The 20254-nt window shown below is 42.8% G+C and overlaps 1 protein-coding gene across 1 annotated transcript; it reads left to right on the top strand.

Moving 5' to 3' along the window:
- Positions 1-2714: 2714 nt before the first annotated feature.
- On the top strand, positions 2715-16599 carry LOC102565901 (alpha-1-antitrypsin). Its single transcript, XM_006266264.4, has 5 exons — positions 2715-2784; positions 5940-6602; positions 10777-11047; positions 14784-14931; positions 16328-16599. Exons 2-5 carry the CDS (start codon positions 5957-5959, stop codon positions 16517-16519), a joined length of 1257 nt encoding a protein of 418 aa, XP_006266326.2. The 5' UTR covers positions 2715-2784; positions 5940-5956; the 3' UTR covers positions 16520-16599.
- The last annotated feature ends 3655 nt before the right edge of the window (positions 16600-20254 follow it).

The following is a 20254-nucleotide window of genomic DNA, read 5'->3' as shown; positions in this document are numbered from 1 at the left end:
ACTGGAGCCTTCACTGAGTCTGTGTCACTAGCTCAGCCTCTCACTCAAACTACATGCCCTATGGCTGCAGGGATTGCTTTGCTTGCTTTGTATTCTGTTATTTTTTTCAGGCAGTTCTGTGCAAAATTCTGGAAGACACCATTTTTGTGGCGATTATGGAAACCATTTTTCATGGTTTCTGTGAAAATTGTGAAACTACAATTTAAGTAGGTCCCTGTCAAGAACTGTATGAGGTGCAAGACGAGGAGACTCAAACTCACTGCCCAGTATCTACATGCAAATGCTGATTCCTGAAAGGCAAACAATGTACATACTCCATAATTCACTTGGTTTCTTTTCTTTATCAGCACCAACTTAAGAGCAAGTATTAATAGCTCTACACTGCCAGTTCTGAATGGAAATCATGGCATTTGTATTAAAAATGAAATAATAAAAATAAAGTAGCAAGCCTACAGGTTGTTTTTTTAAACTAAGATCATTTTTACAAGCAGGAGCATAACTTGGAGTGGGCAAGTGAGGCACAAGTCTCAGGGGAGGAGCAACAGAAAGCTGGGGGAGGGGCTACCTCACTCTGGGGCTACTCACTGCAATCTACATCACTGCAAGCTGTGCATTGCCCTCCCTCCCTCTGTCAGCACTTTCCTGCTCCAGGAAGCTGCTGGCACAGCACAAGGTGTTCTGGAAACTGTAGTTTCGCAAACTAGCAATGAAGTTGCCTGCTGCCAGGGGAAAACTGATCTTCTTGTTTTGCCACCAAATACTGTACAGCATTTTTTGCCCCCTGGACATGGTTTTTGGTGGTAAAAAAAGTGGGGTGAAAGTTTCCCCCTGGCAGCAGCAAACTACCACTGCCAGTTTAGAGAACTACACTTCCCATAACACCTTGCACCCTGTGACCCACCGCTTGGCTCTCTACTCTGTTGCTGATTGAAAGGGTGTGGAGGACGTAGGGGAGGGATGGACAGAGGCCAGGGGTGGCTGACCAGGGTGGCTCTTTTCCATGCTACACCTGTTTCAAGTTAAACATACAGCTAGAATCCTGGAGTTTGCCTTAATCTGTCCTTGATCCCTAAAAGTAGATTCGAACATCCTACAAACCTACATTTTAAACATTTCCATTTAATATGGCAAATATAGTGGGATTTACCCTTATAGCACAGAATTGCTATAGCAGTCACAAAAACGATATATGATACCCTTTATAAATTATTTTTTAGATATAATGTTCCTAGCTATTTGTCTTTATTCATGGGAAAATAGGTAATTAAGGAGAATGTAGAACACTTTAAGAGGGGTGGACAAAATCCAGCCCAAGAGCTGGATCTGGCCTGTGGCAGACTCCATTTCCCAGCAGGTCCTGTGGTGGCAGCTCCTTCTGGCTGCCACTGCTGGACCCAGCCCTGCTGCACTGCACCCACTGCTGTGGTGGGACCCAAGCAGGCAGGGTGCACAGCCAGGATGGGGCTGTGGCCAGAAGCAAAACAGGCAGACAGGGCTGGAGAAACCCAGGATCTTGGGGCAGTGATAACATGGGGCCAGGGCTGGGGCAGGGACAGGATCCACTGCCTGCCTGCCCCTGCAATGAACATGGGTTCTGCGGGCAGGGGCATGCATGGAGCAGATCATGGCTCAGCCCCAGCCTTATGCTGTCACCACCCCAAGATCCCAACCCTGGCCCCAGAGCAGCTCCCTGCCCAGCTGTGCATCCTGCCCATGTAGCTCCTGACTGGTTTCCATGGAAACACCAGGATCACGGGGCTGTAACAGCACAGTGCCAAGGTAGAGTTGTGATACACTTCCTGTATGGCCCTGCCTGCAGAACCAGGGCTCAGGCCTAGCCCTAGCCCCATGCAGTCACGGTCTCAGTTTCCATGGAGACTGGCTGGGAGTTGGGCACATAGTTGGGCAAGGACCTGCTCCTGGCCCAGGGCTGGGATCTTAGGGCAGTGACAGCACAGGGATGGGGCTAGGGTAGAGTCGCAATCCACTCCCTGCACACCCCTGCCCATGGAACCCACACTGTCACTGCCCCAACATCCCAGGGTCTCCCCAGCCCCACCCACCCGTCTCGCTCTTGGCCATGGCCCCATCTTGGCTGCCCAAGGTGCTCTGCCTGCATAGGTCCTGTGTCCAGCAGTGGATGCGGGCAGATAGGCTGGGGTGCCCGGGCAGTGAGGCTGGGTCCAGCACTGGGAACCAAAGGAGCCATCACTGCAGAGGCTGCCAGGAAATGGAGTCTGGCAATAAGCCAGATCCACCATTTTGCCCACCCCTGCTTAAGATGCATACAATGAACTAGAACTATCCAAAGTTTAGTGAAAGGAAAACAAGCAGTCTTCATCCAAAATAATAGGAGGTCTGGCTTGCTTCGGCTTTTTTTTCTTTAGGATCTTATCCAGCAGGGAGAGAGAGAGAATTTTTTCTCATTTGAGTCCTTCCATTGAACCTGATGGGAATATTGACATAAGCAAATTTATTGACATATGTAAATATTTGCAAAGCCAGGGGCCTCCTATTTCTGACTGTGATTATAGAAATCCTTGGAAATGGAAGTGGGTATGGGCAAACCTACCTTAGAGCATGCATATGCAGCAAAGCCAGGAACCCAGAAAAATTAGTGTTATCACTGTTTGCTCTGCATCATCCCTCAAGTCAAAATATTAAATGACCTAGTTAATGTTTTCTAGAGGACACACTGCTTTCATAATGCTTTTTAATGGTATAAATAGCAGAGCAAAGTGAAGGCCAGTAATGGTTAACATAGTGGAATCCTTGGAGTCTGCCGTAAGTAGACATTCTTCAATGGGGATTTCGTATATAGAATATCTGTATTGCATGCAATTCATTTCATCCCGATTTCATTCTTTGGTGGTGGTTTTTTTTCCTGTTTCCGCAGTGAAATATGTCTTCAACCTTTTCTAAAGACATAATAATAAAATTTCATATTCAGATAGATAATAGTCACAGATAGTATTCACATAGACATGTAATATCCACATAGAGCTTTTTTATGTTTAAAGTACCATAAAGCAGTAACCAAGTAATGTTCATAACAAGGAGACAAGTATCATTACATGGTGTCAGTTTATTTAACAAGACTTTCCATGTAAATGTCTCATGTATACCTGTGTTAATCATCAGGGGGAAATCTCAGGCCCTATTAAAATCAATAGTAATTTTCCACTTGATTTCAATAGGGCCAGAATTTCATCCTGGGTCTCAAGGTGTATGTCTTCTCAGAATGGAGCATTCCAAAATTGAAGAATCTTGTCATTTCTTTCCTTCAGTTGCAAACAATTTTTTGGAACTAATAGGGTTGGAGTGTTGCAGCTGAAACAGTCCAGGAAATGTAAGAGTAACAGGTTTTTGTGATATTTCTTCTTGGAACTCTGTATCAAGAGGGGAAGCAGCACCATCTGGTGAACAAGCTTGTGTATTTTCAGGGAGTGTTTTTGCATTGTGCTCACCTTCAAATCTTTCAAGCTTTCACCTTGTGTCATTTCAGATGGGAAGAACTTGTAAATGATGCAATGTTTATCCATTGCCATATAAGGCTTTACAAACAGGCACCTAAAACACTAGAGTCTGAAGGTTGTTTTCAGAAATGTGTTTATGAGCTGCAGTGAGAACTGTCATCTCTAGCCTGTGGAGGAATTGGCATTGTCCAAGAAAGCAGTCAGTTCTGTTAGAATGATACATTTATCCCTGTCCTCCTGTTGGTTTACTAGTGGGATTTTAGCAAGGTGGCCTCAGCTTGCCCTAGAGTTTTTTGACTGGGAAAGTACAGACTGCCCTTGAATGGAGACACCACCACAAAGAGTGTCACAAAGGGTGACATACAGCACTGCCTGCATTAAAAATAAAATGTACAATGAACTTCTTTCCTCCAAATATCACCATGTTCTTGTGCTGTTTTCTTGTTTCTATAGGAAAGACTACTTGGCAAAACCACCAGCATATTGTCAATGATTAGCATTTAATTAGTGGGAAAATAAAGCAGTGTGATATGATTGATTTCCCCAGGGTCACACAGCCAGGCAGTGCATACCTAGAATCAGAACTCAGCAGCTCCTGACTCCCACTCCTATGTCACTATCTAATCCAAACTAGGCCTCTTAGCAAAATGTCATGCTTAGAAGGACGTGGTCTGATGAGGTCAGAAAATGGGGATTATTTAAATTAGCTTTGTAAAACAGGGTGTTACTAAAGTGGTATCAGCTTCATTGCAGTTGAATTTTTATAACATGCAAACAAGATTATTTGGTTAGAAAAACCTAACTCCTGAAATCTGTGTACTTTATAAAACATTCTTGTTTAAATAGTGTCTTTTGTTATTTATAATTATCTCATCTCGTGGCAAATGACTAGACAAGTATGGCAGCCACACCAAGCACAGAGCAATGATTCCTAGCCTTACTAGGGAAAAGGGCTCTGAAAGTTTACAAGATAAAGATTTTATAATAAAAAAATATTTAATTAGATATTTCCTTAGGGCATGTAGCTTTCAAATCATACACCTGAATGCAGTAAGTTGATGCAACTGTATGCTTGGAAGCTAACATTCCTTTATGGGAAAAACTATAATATTTTAATTATTCTTTTGCTAACTGAAATCTAAATTCACTTTTACCACTTCCTCCACACTCTTGTTTCATGTCAAACTAATGAAGAATCAGAGCTGGTGGTTCTTGCAGCATCATTAGGTCTATGATATCGAACAGGTAATTTATAGTCTAATTATAAATCATTATGCTCAAATATCTCTTTCTAATCCTAGCGATAAGTCCAAATGCCTGAAACATACACATTTAGAGGAAAGCCTAGACTTCATTTTAAAAAACTGCAAATTTAAAGGAGCATAAAAAAACCCTAATACTTGAAAGTGTTTGACAAAGCCAGACACATGACACAATCACTAACTTCTAAGGTGAGGCTTGCACCAATCAACAGCCCTTAAGAATTAATTTCACCATACAATTAAATTAATCCCATTTTAACTAACTCTATTTGTGGGGGTAGGAAGATTGCCCAAGAACATCAGCTGTTATATAATCAACTCTCTCTTCAAGACATAGTGCTGAAAAGAATAAGAATTGACAAGTACCTTTTTTCTCGTGGAAATTTCCCGTGGCATATAAAAGATAATATTCTGTTCAGAAGCTTAAATATTTCTGTCAAAAACTTAGACACTGAGATTTGGAAATGCTCATGAAGTACCATGGAGAGATGTGCCCATAAGACATGGAGAAACTGTCCTACACATCCCATATCAGAGGGCTATTCCAATTGAAATATATCAATGTTTAGCTGAAATGTTTGTGTTGCATAAAATATTTCATTTTTCAAAGAAAATCAAAATCTTCAGTGGAAGGTTAAGCCCAAGTTTCGCCAAAAAAAAAAAAAAAATACATGGATGATGGAAATTTTATGCCGACGCTTCAGTTTATACCTGGAGTTTCAATTTGTACCTTCCTATATTAATTTTAGTGAATCCACTCCAGACTCCCCTCAAAGGCTTTTATTTTGACTCTCAAATTGTCTAGCACACTTGCACCTGTGACCCTCCTGTTATGAATAACGCTTTACTGTCAGAAACCATCTCCAGTTCCACCAGAACTGCCACCATTCAGACTGGGCTCTGTGTCCATACTGAATAAAATGGCATCCATTGTATCCTCTTGGTGTCCTTTGACCAAAATTTGATAAATACAATCCTGAGTAACCTGCCTTGTTTCTATGGCAGTATCACTCTCAGTTAAATAGTCAGGTGGAGGCAGGAAGCTGAGAACACACAGGAGACTTGCAGGGGAGAATTAAAAACACCTGTAAGAGTTGGGGCACATGAACAAATGACAAGATCTCCCATTCCATAGAGATGAGAGATGGATTTTCACTACTCTGTTTAGAAACACTTGGTAACAGATTTTTTCTCCCCTCAGAATTGTTCTAAAGGAAGATGAAGCCAGCCTTCTATCTATGCATGCTGCTTGCTGGGCTCCGCAGTGTTGCTCACTGTAGTCATGAGGATGGACATGATAATCATGATGCAAATTCTACTGAACACGATTCAAAACATGAAGGTGAAGCCATGGCCTGTCTCAAATTAGTTCCTAACAATGCTGACTTTGCATTTAGATTGTACAAGGAGATTACATTAGAGGAACCTAATAAGAACGTTTTTTTCTCTCCTGTGAGCATCTCCACTGCCTTTGCAATGCTGGCATATGCTGCTAGATCAACCACTCAGACACAGATTCTGGAAGGTCTCACCTTTAACCTGACAGAGATTGAGGAGAGAGAGATACATGAAGGTTTTCAACATCTCATCTACATGTTGAACAATCCTGACAGCCAGCTCCAGCTCAATATGGGAAATGCCATATTTCTCAGAGAAAAGCTGAAACCACTACAGGAGTTTTTAGAAGGTATCAAAAACTTGTATGATACAGAAGCTTTTACTACCAACTTCAAGGACCCCACGGAGGCTGAGAAACAGATTAATACTTACGTTGAGAAGAAAACACATGGGAAAATTGTTGACTTGGTCAAGAATCTTGATCCAGAAACTGCACTGGTTCTGATTAGCTTTATTTACTTTAAAGGTAAGTTATGCTATACACACAGATGTTTATTTAAAATGTAAGGCTCAGATAACTGGTTGTGATCTGGATCTTAGAATCGAAGACAAGGAAAATCCAGTTTGTTTTTTATCTTGGTCTATTGTCCTGATATTATTTATAATATGTATTATATATAATTTATATTTATAATATACAAAATAATATTATTAATCCCGACCTATTGACCCTGTAAACTGATCTAGCTTAACAGTTGTCTCATTAAATTATTCCACTGTGATCTAAAATAAGTTCTTGTTGATGCAGAAATAATTTTTTTAAAACCAAAAAAATAAAAGGCCTAACTGTCTGTTCAAATAGTTGTGAAGATTGCCTACTTTAATACAATTAAGAGCATATTCCATCAGCCAAACAGACAACCAGTATCTTCCTTTATTTTGAATGCACATGGAGGTCCATATCACTGCTCAAAACACACAGTTCATCTGGAACTAAAGCCCTCTTTTGAGAGTGCACCAATAAGCATAATCATGCACCACCATCCTCCTCATTTTTGGTGTAAGAATCCAGGAATGCTTATGCTACTTATCTGCTTCTTTAAAAAGTTGCATGATTCAAGGCTGGACTAATTTACCTGAGGCTCCTTATGTCTCTTTTACCATGGAATTGCAGGCAAATAGAACTGAAACAGACCTGTGGAGATCATCTTGCCCAACCCCCTGCTCATTGCTGATAAATTCTGGCTAAACCATTCCAGACAAATAGTTGTGTAACCTGCACTTAAAAACTTTAAAGAATGGAGATTTCACGAAGTAATTATTTCAAGACTGTTGTCAAATCCCCCCTTACTCTTTCATTCTCCAGACTAAATAATCCCAGTTCTTCCAACCTTTCTTCATTTCTTCATAAATTATGTTTCCTACACCAGTAATCATTTTGGTTGCTGTCCTCTGGACTCTTTTCAATTTTTTGCACTTCTTTTTTGAAGTGAAGAGCCTCAAACAGGACACAGCATTCCAGGTGCAGAAGAGAATGGGAAAAAATTGCTTCTTGTGATTTGGAAGCAACACAGTTGTTGTTATATCCATTTGCTATTGTGGCTGCTTACAGATGCAAAAAACAAACAAACAAACAAAACCGTGCTTTACTTTAAACTCTGTATGCCCCTGTGCCAAGCCAATACATGCCCAGAAGAGACATCGCATTTGTTAGATCTGGCTCACACAATGTCTGTATAGATTGGATGCTTCCTGGCACTTTAATACCTGATTCAATTAGGTATTAGATAAAAGCACCGCTGAAGCACACAAGCCGTACAGGCACTGTGGAGCCGGGTCAAAGTAAAGCACTGCTTCTTCTGGTAAAGCACATTTTATTTTTTTCTCATGTCTGTCAGTGCCCTATGTTTTTAACCAAAAATCCTACTCAATGTACAGTCCATTAGACTATAATGGTCCTTTTCTGCAGTAGTGCAGCCTACTGTATTTTGTTGTTCCTTCCCAAGCATAGTACTATGCACTTGTCCTTGTATATCTTATTCTGCTAGAGTAATATGAAAGTTACATACATTAGTTTATCCACGTGCTGTAGCAGCTGAGGAAGGTTTTGAGGACTTGAAAGCTTAATGAATGAGGGGAGGATCTGAAAAGTTCTCAAAATCATTACAATAGCCACATTATAATTCAATCTTTAGATATGTATCATTGCAACTAAATTCTACAAATATTAGTATTTACAATAGAGTTTAGGTGCCCTGGTCATAGAGGTTCACCTCCTTGTGCTAGGCTCTGTACAGAAGCAAAAGCAAAAAGACAGTATGTACCTCCAAAAGTTGACAGTGCACCTTTGCTGTCATACTGCAGTAAGTTTGAAAAACATGAGTATTTTGTAGCTTTATCTAATAGATAACATGCTGCATAGGAAAGGAAATAATAATTCATATTAATTTATGAAATTTCACATCAGAAAATTACTACTTAAAAATTCTAATATTATAAGAGCCTACGTCTGTCTGTCTGTGTCTGTAACATCTTATTCACGCTCTGACTGGCTGACAGAAACAGCCAATCAGAGCGCAAAGTAGTGTTCTGACAGAAGGCAGATCGCCACCATGATGGTGGGGACACGGGACGGAGGGGGGGTGGTGCCCTGTCATGGAGGCAGCAACAGAGCAGACGGAAGGAGGGGGGGCAAGGCCAGCAGGGATGGCTTCACCCCCCCACCCCCGCCCTGCTCCCTGCAGGCAACACCGGGGCGAGGGGAGGAGGGCCTGGGACCAAGCAGGGGGGAAAGTGGGCCCGGCCCAATGTGGCTGTGGCAGAGGCTAAGCGAGGGAAAGAGCGGGCCTCCTGCCCCCAATCTGGGCCCACTCCTCCCCCACACCCCTCCCCTGTGTTAGCCTCAAACCCACTCCACCCGCCCCCGAGCAGGCCAGACACGGGGGAGGAAGGAGCAGGTGCACCATGGCATCAGCAATGACGGGTGGGGCCCAGGGCTCCATCCCCGCCCACTCCCCCCCATCATTCTTGACAGGCAATTGGCTAGCTCAGCATAAATTTCACCAATAAGATTTTCTGCAGACAAATGCTTTTTGAAGATCCTGTGCATTTTTTTCAGTATTACTATTCATAATTATACACCAGAAGTAACATTAATTTCATTACACAATTATGTTTTTATCTATAATAATGTAGTTTTAATGTACTTTACGAGCCTGTTCCAGTGAACACTGACATTAGTCAGTGAAAAGCCCCCTCTCTCCCCGGTGTTAACTTCAATAAACTTCAGATCAAACAGTATGGCCACAATCCAACTAAAGGGATTTGTATATAAAACACTACATTTACCAATAAAGTATATCTACAGTGAGTTCTCCAGAGCAAAGGGCAAATATGGACTGGGGATTTCAAATCTATATTACTCAAATAGATTCAAAATAAAGCAGAAGGTGTACCAAAAATCTAGGAAAATATCCATTTTAGAAAAGTTGCCCATTTATGGTCAAGTTACAACCCATTCCACAGAAAAGCATGCTTATTTGTTTTTGGCAAATTGTGTTCCTATACATGTGCTCAGGGGTGGAGGGGAGGGCATTTTAATTAGAGTGGTTCGTGGAGAGCTGCTCTAATTAAAACACCACAGCTTCAAATGTATTAAGCCCCTGCATGTTTGAAAATGGCCATGGGATGTTTTAACTAAAGCTCATTTGATAAGCTTTGGTTAAAGCACCCCAGAGGCCATTTTTAAACCTGCAGGGGTTTATACATGTGACACTGCAACGATGCTAGAGCATTCTAATTAGAACACATTAAAACATGTATATAGGTACCCACTGAGGCCAGGTTTTGCTCCCAGATTAGTACACTATATATTGACTGTTGAAATTAATGGAAATTTAATGCATATAGTATGCCTGAATGCAAAATTTGTGCCTTACTAGGGGAGTCAAAATAGCCTTTAACTATGTTTTACTTAAGTTGATCATTTAAAGAAAAAAAATCCTGTGCATTCATTGATGTAAAAGCACAGATTCACATACATGCCCATAAGTTAGGCAAAGAAATGCAAGGATAGAGACGTGAAGCAGCATTTTATAAAAGCAGCAAGGAATCATTGCTGACGGCTGAAATAAGAAAATGCCTGATTTGGTATTAGAACATAAATAGCATAACAGATGTTGACTATGAAACTCGCTCATGACCGTGCAAAACTATTTCCACTTTAGCAGTAGCAAAAATCTTTAACATGGTAACTTTGCTTTCTTCCCAATTACAGTTGTAATAAATGAAAAGGTTGTATTTTTACCACTATACAAAAGTCTTTCTACATCATGGAGATTTTACTGTAATAAATGGAATAATAGTCTGTGATTAAGGGACAGAGGGATGAGGAGTCAGGAGGTCTGGGTTCGGCTGCTGACTTCTACCGATTTTTTGTGAAACTTATAAGTGGACTTAGATACTTTGTGCATCACTTTTCCCAATTACAAAAAAAAAATGTAATTAACATAACTACCTTACCTCAGCAGGACATTTTGCACTTCATCTAAGTTTCTGGGTTGTCCAACTACCATAATACAAATGAGCTTTTGTACTCACCTAAACATACCACAATATCTGAGACACACAAATTATACTGATTGTATGAGTTATTTCTTATTTTCACAGAATTTCACCTACATTCTATTTTTTTCTTTAAGGAAAGTGGGAGAAGCCTTTTGAGTCAGAGTTCACTGAAGAAAGAGACTTCTATGTAGATGAGGAAACAACAGTTAAAGTTCCTATGATGCACAGAACAGGCATGTTTTACATGCATTTTGATCATGATCTGTCTTGCACTGTGTTAAGACTTCATTACAATGGAAGTGCTACAGCATTTTTTATTCTGCCTGAAAAAGGAAAAATGAAACAGTTGGAAGATGCTCTGGTGAAAGAAACAGTGTCCAGGTGGTCAGAGTCACTCTTTCTACGGTAATCTTTTTTACAACTGATTATAGCAGATAGCCAGTTTGACACGTGGCACTGGTAAACAGTAGGCCTGTGTGAAGTGGCAAGTATTCAATATGGATTCGAATTCGACTGATTCAGAGGGACAGTAATTAAATTCGGTGATTTGAATCACTGTCCCAATTTGATTCAGCCAATTTGGATCCAAAGATTCAGCGTTGATTCAGAGATTCCGCCATAAACTAAACAGGCAGCAGTCCTCAAGGATGCTGGATACAGCTGCCTCCAGCTGGTAAGTTTGTTGTGGTGGGTGGAGGGGGGAGGGGAGGGGCGTGAGGGGAGCAGATCAACCACCCCACAGTGAGGGAGGGACTGGGGCTGGGACAAGCTGCCCAACTGGGGCAGGGGGGTATGGGATTGGGGAGGGAGACTCCTGCCCTTGTGCACCATCACGCACTGCCAGTCTGGGAGAAGGCATGGGAGCAGGCATGTGCCCCCGGATCCGTGCGGGGCAGGCTGGGCCAGGCTGCACTCCGGACAGATGGTGAAAGGCGCTGGGAGCGAGGGCTATGCCCTCCTGCTGCTCACCTAGCCTCCCAGCGCCTCTTGGACAAGCCACGGCTTCGTCCTGGCTGGGCAAGCAGCAGCAGGGCATAGGGGTGGGCGCGTGCACCCGGATCGGGGTGGGGCTGATGGCAGGGGCTTTGGGGAGTTTTAGGGTGGCTACAGCCCCCTCCCACATAGCCCCTGCTCCACTGTGCTCTGCAGGGTGGGTGGAGCCAGGGCTGTGCTCTGGGCTGTGGCTGGGGCTAGCCACCTGGAGTGCAACCCTCGCTCCATCCGCACCATGGAGCTCAGCCGGATGGTGGGCAGCTGGGGCTAGACTCCCGGAGCACAGCCTGGCCCAGCCCGCCCTGCGCAGCTCCGGAGGCACATGCCCACTCCCATGCCTTCCCAGACCGGCGGCGCGCAGTGGTGGGAGCCTCCCTCCCTGAGTCCTGCGCCTCCTTGCCCTAGCTGGGCAGCTTGTCCCAGCTCCAGCCCCAACCCCAATCCTTCTCTCACTGCGGGGGCATTGATCTGCCCCCCAACACCCCTTCCCTTCCCCCCTCTGCCCACCACAACAGACTTACTAGCTGGAGGCAGCTGTGTCCAGCATCCTCGAGGACTACTGCCTGTTTAGTCTATGACCAAATCTCCAAATTGGCACCAAATCTTTTCCAAATTGATTTGGAGGCTTCCGATTCAATTTGGAGGTTTTAACGAGTCTCCCAATTCAATCTGGATTCAGAGATTTGGCCACCGAATCTGGCCGAATCTCCTCCGAATCAAACCGACTACCAAAGCTCCACACAGTCCTAGTAAACAGAACTGCAAGGGTTCTGTTTTCACTAGCTCTCAGTGACACTGGATCAGAGCTGCTCAGTGTCACCATGCATTTTTTTTTTTTTTTTTTTTTTTTTTTTTTACACATGCCAACCTGCAAAACCTACCCTAGGCTTCCAAGACTTCTGTTGGGATAGTTTTAACTTATGCATCCCAACCAATAACGATTCTACAAGTGACACATATTCAATGAGTTGGTTGATGGTGAAGGCTGGAATGTGAAGGCTGGAATGGAACCTAACTGACTGTCTCAGACCTGCATTAATTTAGCAGGGCAACTATGGCTCATATAGAAAAGGTAAATTTAAGCTGCTGATCAGCTCAGATGAAAGAAAAGAACCATTGTTACAGTTACTTTTCAGGGCAGATTTGCACTTTGTTTACTATTAATGACACATGCCTCTTTCCTAGAGAAGAACAGTAAAACAAAGTAAAAATTCAATCATGTGCCTGCAGAGCCCCAGGAAACTTATTCTCTAAATAAACTGATTTAGATGGTTTCAGAGGAAAGACAGAGGGGAATTGATACGCATATCATGTTTTACTTACTCATTTTCACAATCTGATTAAATACTCCTCCTAAATTGGTATGTACATTGCAAAGCTTATTGCTCTGCAGGGGAGCTTTTGAGACACACTATAATGGTCCAAGGAAATTCTATTAGCTCCCACCATTAGCAATGACACCAGCAAGGGCATTCCATTGCTGCTACCTGCTTGAGAGAGAAGACATGCTAACACTGTTAAAGCGGCATTGCAGATAAAGCCAAATTGATGTGTTCCTAATTCATTGAAGCTCCCCACTGTTCCTGACCAACCATTTCACAACCTTTATTTTAGTAAAATTTAAGTGTCGCATTTGACAAACTAGCTGCAATTTAGTAAAGCATTTTATACATGCTACAGCCATCTTAATAAATGAGTTCAAATCGGTTTGTAACAGAGCGCAGTCAAATGGATGAATGTGTAAAGCAAATGAATACTGGCTAAAGAAGAGTAGTTGAGGTATACTGCTAAAGAATAATATTGTCCTGGTGCAAAGGTTATAGGAAGTTTCTTATTACTTGGGCTCTGGCTCAGGCTGAAATTCAAGATGAGAGGAGGAATACATTATAATGAAATAAAGATCAGTATTACCACAGGTAGCATTTATCTGGTGTACTGATGTTCCAAGGGATCATTTGCTGGTGCTGGACTAGGCAGCTCTGACAGCAGAGGTTATTGGAATCAGTGAAGACAGAGAAATAATATAAAAGGGCTAAGGAGAATTCAGGGATATTGGGCAGCAAATTGGTTATGAGCCAGTAATTTGATACTGCAAAAAAGAAAGTCATTGTAATTCTTCATGGTGCACTCAGAAATCTCCTGGATTACATGCAGCTTTGGCACAAGCTTCCTGACTAAAAACTGAATAAATAAGGGATTGAGAGAGGTGATGGGCTAAAAGAACTGAAGGGCAATTTCAGGTAAAGTGCATGAATTTTCTCTTTGTCTTGGGATTTTTTTTTTAAGGAAAGAGGCTTTTACAACTGATAGTAAACAAAGCAGGTTCAAAGTGCCAGTGTAATGTTGCCAAAGTCAGTGATGACGACTTAGACCCTATTGATCAAGTAGGCAGTGTAGCCTAGTGACAGGAGTAAGATGGATCAGAGGCCAATGTGACCAGAGTAGTGCTGACCCACTTGGGTAAGGAAGATATGCAATTTCTGCTATGAGGGTCTCCCAGAGGATTTTCCAAATTGTACCTCTGCAGACAAATTTGATTTCAGAACCCCCACTAGGAATGTTGGGGTGATACATGCAAGGTTGGTGTTGGTGCTGGTGCTAGCCTTCCTCTCTGGCTCAACCTCCCCCTACCTGTGCTCCTCCTTTTGTCTGACTGGAAGGCACTGCAGCACATAGGTGCCACTTCTGAACCTACTGAATTTTGATAGAGTACCAGTCTCCCCTGCTTTCATGTCTAACTACAGGTGGCCTTCCCTGCTCCCTAGCCCTGTCCCAGCCTCTCAGTCCCTTCTGTGCCTTTCCTGGCCTGACTAATCCATCTATTCCTGGCCTTCACCCAGCTGCCCTCTAAGTGGCTCACTAGGCTTCTGGTTCCACTCACCTATTCCCTGCCTATGATACCCAAACTGCCAACATCCATCTTGTCTTTCTGCTGTCTTCTCTTGCTCACATTGATACCTCTTGTGCTCATCCTTTGTTTCCCTACAGGGATTATCTGCATCAGTAATTGAAAGCACTAGCAATCAGAGTGACATTGAGTATTGTACATAAAGGACAGAGCCTATTTACTGGGATTTTGAAGCTGGTTTCCCTTGCTCTTACTTGCATGAAATACTTAAGCTTCTGCTTCACTGTTCTTTTTTAACAGCTCAGCATATCTGTACATCCCCAAATTTTCTATCTCTGGTACTTACCAAATAAAGAACCTCCTCATGAAAATGGGGATTACTGATGTGTTCACTAACAGCGCTGACCTGTCTGGAATTACTGGGACACCCGACTTCAAGGTTTCCAAAGTAAGTATACAGCAGCAGAGGGTCTCTTTAACATGCAGGTAGAAAACATTGCAATTTTAAACTGAAGTACAAATGCCATGTAAAAGCATTGCCTGGTTTAGCAAATCAGCCAGAAGGCAGGGTAGATTTTCACCTTATAGGCTAATTAAAACAGAGGTGTAGAGTATGAACTTTCATGATCCTGAGCTCACTTCTCCAGAAACAACTTGGATACACTGCTCTGTGCATGTCTATTCACAGCATCTGAAGAAGTGAGCTCAGGATCACAAAAGCTCATTTTCTACATCTGATTTAGTTAGTCTATAAGGTGCAAACTGACCCTGGCTTCCGCCTGACTTCCAACGAAGACAGCTAACTACTGCTTTCTGCTCATGGTTAACAAATATAAACCGTCCTTAATTAGCAGTCACACTGGGCCAGGTTCATGTGGGTGCAACTCTCTTCAGGTCACCAAATTTATATCAGGGATGAATTTAGCCTAACAAGAACATGGGTTTGCAGATTAGTACATTAACCTTTAATAAACCAGTATTAAATGCATGGACTCTCTGGAGCATAAATGGATTCTCCTGAAGAAGGATGAGAGGCCAGGAAGCTTAATCCCCAAGAGAAGCTCCTAAACATATTTGGAACCTGCTTCTTATCTTCCTACCCCAGAAAAGCAAAAGTGGAAAGCTGGCAAGCTGGGACATCTCAGTGAGCTTAAAGGAGATACAGACTGCATGTAAGGAACAATGTGGCTTCCTGCTTCCCACAATAATACAACTCAAAGGAGAAAAGAGGCTAGGAAAAATTAAGTCCAGCAGAAAGAAGCAAAAAATCAAAGCGTTAGAGGAAGCAGTTCTGATAAACATCTACTTTTTTTTTAATTGAGATTGGACACTTATAGTTGATGCTTGCTTGTTTTTCCCCAAATCGTTTCTTTTTTTTCCGTTCAGTGATCTCCATTTCTCCATGTGTGAGACTAATAAAAACAAGCTAGCACAGCACAAGAAAAGTCAGCACCTCTCTTCTGTTTATTGGCCTCAAGGACATGTGAGGTGTTTAAGGCCTTGTGCCAGTCCTTTTGGTTAGGGATCAGCTTCACCCATGATCCTTTAAAAAACATCCTTACAGAGATATGAGGGAGTGGGACTATTTTTCTGTGGATAGAAAGTGTTACTTTGAGAGAGACTCTCCTTCACAGGGCAAAGCACTGTGCATATCCATCCCAGTTCGCAGCTGATGCGACAATAAGCTGTGCATCCCATGGCTCTCTCTCAGGCCTGTCTTCTTTCTGCTCAATTCCCCCAGAACAGATCTTCTGAATGTTGCTGGTTTAAAAATGGTTTGGATTACCTATGGTAAGCTCCTGTACTATGCCAGGAACTGCAGGGTGTGCTTTATTTCCCCACAGGTTGTCCATAAGGCCATGGTGAATGTTGATGAGAGAGGCTCTGAGGCAGCGGCAGCAACAGCTGTTGAAATTATGCTTCTCTCTTTTCCCCCACGCATTGAATTCAACAGCCCCTTCCTAATGCTGATTTTTGATAGAGTTACCAACAGCACACTCTTCATTGGAAAAATAATGAACCCTAACGAAAAATAAGTACAGAGGTACAGTTAACTCAACTACAAGTTCTGATTGCTCTGACTGAATAAAGGAACTTTGAAACATGAAATAACCAATTTGAAGTATTTCTTCTTTTGTCGTTATGGAGCTTAAAGTTCTTTCCTAGTAAACTCTGTTACTCAAACTTACTATCAGTAGCTGTGGGTGCTGGAAAAGATATATTGACATAGGGAGCTCTGTTGGCAGATGTGGGAAGAAAAAGGTATTTTTAAATTAGGCCAGCAAAGGAAATTCTTTTCTGACCACTCAGAATTAAGAAAAGATTTGCAAACTTCCTAGCACATGTATATTGCAATTGTATCATGTTACAACAGAATCCTCTGCTTTAATTTTCGTTGTCAGTGAATGTTGTTTCAGATAAAGTGGGAACAGTCTTGCTAACATAGAAAGCCTTGCCCATACTGACCTGGTTCATTAGCAGAAGCTCCAAGAGCAGAAAGCCACCACCCAGCCATTGGAGTGGCGATACACAGCTCCACTGCAGTTGCTGAACTGGCAGAGAGCAAAGTGTACTCTAGGAAGTCACCAGCTAGTAAAGGGACTTGTAGGCAGAAACTGTAGTAGTGTCTGTGCCAACCTGCTGCCAGCTACTGAACATGGGCAGAAGCTTTAATTTGCCTGGCACAATGGAAGGCTGTCCAAAAAAACATAGGAACACTGAGTGAAGACTCAGAACATTATAGTTTACATCAGGCTTGTTCCATCCTTGTTACAATATAGCAAGAATGTGTTGGCCTGGGAGTTAAAGGAGTATGGGGTTAGGGAAAGTGGAAGAGAAGAAAGGGAATTTAGGAGGCTGAGATAACAGGGAATGGGACCAGAGGGTATTGTACAAGTGTGCACACATGTATGCACTTAAAAATCTCTCCTACAACAAACCTTTTTCATTTATAGAGCTATTCCTGGTTCTTCCCTTTGGGTACAGATCAAAGTAGAACTAGAATTATTAATGCAGTATAAAAAAGGTGTTCACACAAGATTTCTAGCCAAATGTTTTAGATTCAATAGGTTTGATTTATTCGGGTGTGTATTTGAATTTTAATCCCATGAAAGATATGCCCATCACTAGGCAACATGAGGATATTGTTGATTGGCTTGTAATTATTCAGGGCCTGGGCCCAACTCATGCTGACACTCACAGAAAAGCTATATCATGAAATATATCACATTTCACCTGTCCTTTTAAAGGAGTTAAAAGTAACGAGGACGTAGCAAACATCATCCGAGTCCCTAGGCACAGCTAAGTGAATATCTGTGGCAGCTTTAATATGTATTGATTGTTACTATCCTCCAAAGGGAGACGATAAGATCTGGCAGCTAAAAAACAGCAGCTGTAGAAACCAGAGTCACACACTTTCCTTGGCAACAGGCATGTTTCTGGAAGGAGGTGGGAGTGCCCCACACAGGAGATTATCCCTTGCAGTGGACACACGCAATTGATTGGTGAGATCAGGGTTAACTCTGCTTTGCAAGACAACCTCAGAAAGGCCAAAAACATAGTCTGTGAGTTCATGAGCAGGACAACAGGGTGACCTTTTCTATCTGGCACATGTAAAACAAAGAGTAACTGCTTTACCTTTCACAGTGCAGAGGAAAAGAATGCAAAACTTGGACACTAAAAGACTGGACTTGAAGTGACATTTCAGCTTTATGTTTTAATGAGACACAGAAGTTAATGTCTCATTTACAAGTGAACCATGTGTCTAACTCTGCGTGTGTAATCTGTGGAGAGACAAAAGTATGAACATCCCTAACTGGGATTCCTGCCATCAACACTTACCATGATTGCACATACGCTACATAGTGTTGTTGGCTCCTTCTCATACTCTCTCCCATCTGTTTCAAAGGCATTCAAACTAGGTTCATTTGCATTAAGTTTGCTTTACGAATGGCTGCTACATATGCCCATTTGCCATACCTCTTTGAAAGAAGCTGTTGATGATGCAACATTGATATCTTGGATAGCTTCTGCTACATTGTATCTATTGACATCTCATTGCTAAAAATATGCCTTTCAGAGAAGCAAGAGACAGGAAGATAAGGAAGACTTATTTGTTCACTTAAAAAGTGATAGCTCAATTGAGCTAGATCATCAGCTATTTATTTCAGCATCACAGCCTCCTTGATTTCAACAGACCCAGACCAATTCACATCAACCAGGTATCTGGCTCAGCTAATTTCAGTGGAGTGACTCACATGGCTCCAGGGTATGAGAGATGGAAATCAGACCCCAATTCCTCTTTTTGTGACATCCGCAAAACTAATACTACAACCTCCATAAGAACTAGGATGGAAAGGTAACATCATAATGGGAGAAAGGGGCATTTAGAAGGGGGCATGAAGAACAACAATATCTGGCTTTATAAGTTAGTTACTGCAAATTTCATAATGTTTTGATTATCGTATTTTTGTGCATATAGCCCGCACACGGATATCTCTTACCCATGCATGCATAACCCGCGGAAAATTGCATTTTCACAAAATTTTCTGTGCATAGCCCGCACCCTTGTATTCCCCACACCCGCAGGCAAGGAGGAGACACGACCCCCCAGCCCACCTGCGCCGCTGCCCCCCGCCCAGCCCCTGCGGCAGCGATGGCGCAGCCCACCCCGCCCCGGCCCCCATGGCAGCACAGCCCGGCCCACCCTGCCCCGGCCCCCGCAGCAGTGGCGGCGCAGCCCGACCTGCCCTACTCTGGCCCCCGCAGCAGCGGCAGCACAGCCGCCGCCCCCCAGCCCGCCCATGCCACCACCCCCCGCCCCGGCCCCCTTTCAAAAAATAGTCCATGCATAGCCCACACCCATCCACTTTTTTTTGTAAAATCGTGTATAACCCGCAGGATATATGCATGAAAATACGGTAGTCATTTACTCTCCCACTTACAACATTCTGGTGTTCTGATCAATATAAGCCTCACTCAAGGATGGAATCCAGAAATTCATTAAGAGTTTGTCTTGCAGACCGTAAGAACAAGTCTATATTTCTTTATGATGGGGACATCACTGTTATACCAAGAAAAGATATGTAGGGATACAGGACTGTAAGGGGCCTCTTGGGTCAATAAGTCTGGACCCTTGCTGTGATTTTGATTCTCATCCATGACTGCCTCTCTCCCAGAATTGGGGTTGAGTATTCAATGGACAGTCAGCTTTTCACCCTGCAGTGCCTTCACAGCAAAATGAATGTTACCAAGACTGGTATCGTCACCCTTTGGTACACTGATGAAGGTGTTTATCACCGCCTGGGATTCCCCCTTAACATTGGGAAGATCAAGGTGCTCCATCAGCCTGCCTCAACACAAGCTGCCCTCCTCCCCTCACAAATTACCATTGGTGGACAACCCCTGGAAAATGTCAAGTATTTCTCATACCTTGGCAGTCACCTCTCCCAGTCAGGGAGAAATCAAACATAGGATTCACTATGCCAATGTATTCTTTGGATAGCTGCTTCACCCTGTCTTTGGTGACCAAGATCTGCAGATGAAAACTAAGATCCTGGTCTGCAATGCAGTGGTTATCCCCACGTTCCTCTATGCGTGCAAGATGTGGGTGACACAAAGCCATCTTAAGCGCCTGAAATGATTCCATCAGCATTGCCTTGGGAAGATCCTTCATATTAGGTGGGAAGACCACTGCACAAATGCCAGCATCCTCTATGCAGCTAACAACCAGCACTGAGGCAATGATCATGAAACATCAACTCCACTGGGCT

The sequence above is a fragment of the Alligator mississippiensis genome, chromosome 2 (genome assembly GCF_030867095.1).
Source record: "Alligator mississippiensis isolate rAllMis1 chromosome 2, rAllMis1, whole genome shotgun sequence".
Taxonomy (NCBI): domain Eukaryota; kingdom Metazoa; phylum Chordata; order Crocodylia; family Alligatoridae; genus Alligator; species Alligator mississippiensis.
The sequence above is the reverse complement of the archived record's forward strand: the minus strand, read 5'-3'. Positions and strand labels throughout refer to the sequence as shown.

Coding starts and splice junctions, on each gene's coding strand:
- LOC102565901 (XM_006266264.4), top strand. CDS start 5,957: ATGAAGCCAGCCTTCTATCTATGCATGCTGCTTGCTGGGCTCCGCAGT. Junction 6,603..10,776: donor TAGCTTTATTTACTTTAAAG/GTAAGTTATGCT, acceptor TTTTTCTTTAAG/GAAAGTGGGAGAAGCCTTTT. Junction 11,048..14,783: donor TCAGAGTCACTCTTTCTACG/GTAATCTTTTTT, acceptor CTTTTTTAACAG/CTCAGCATATCTGTACATCC.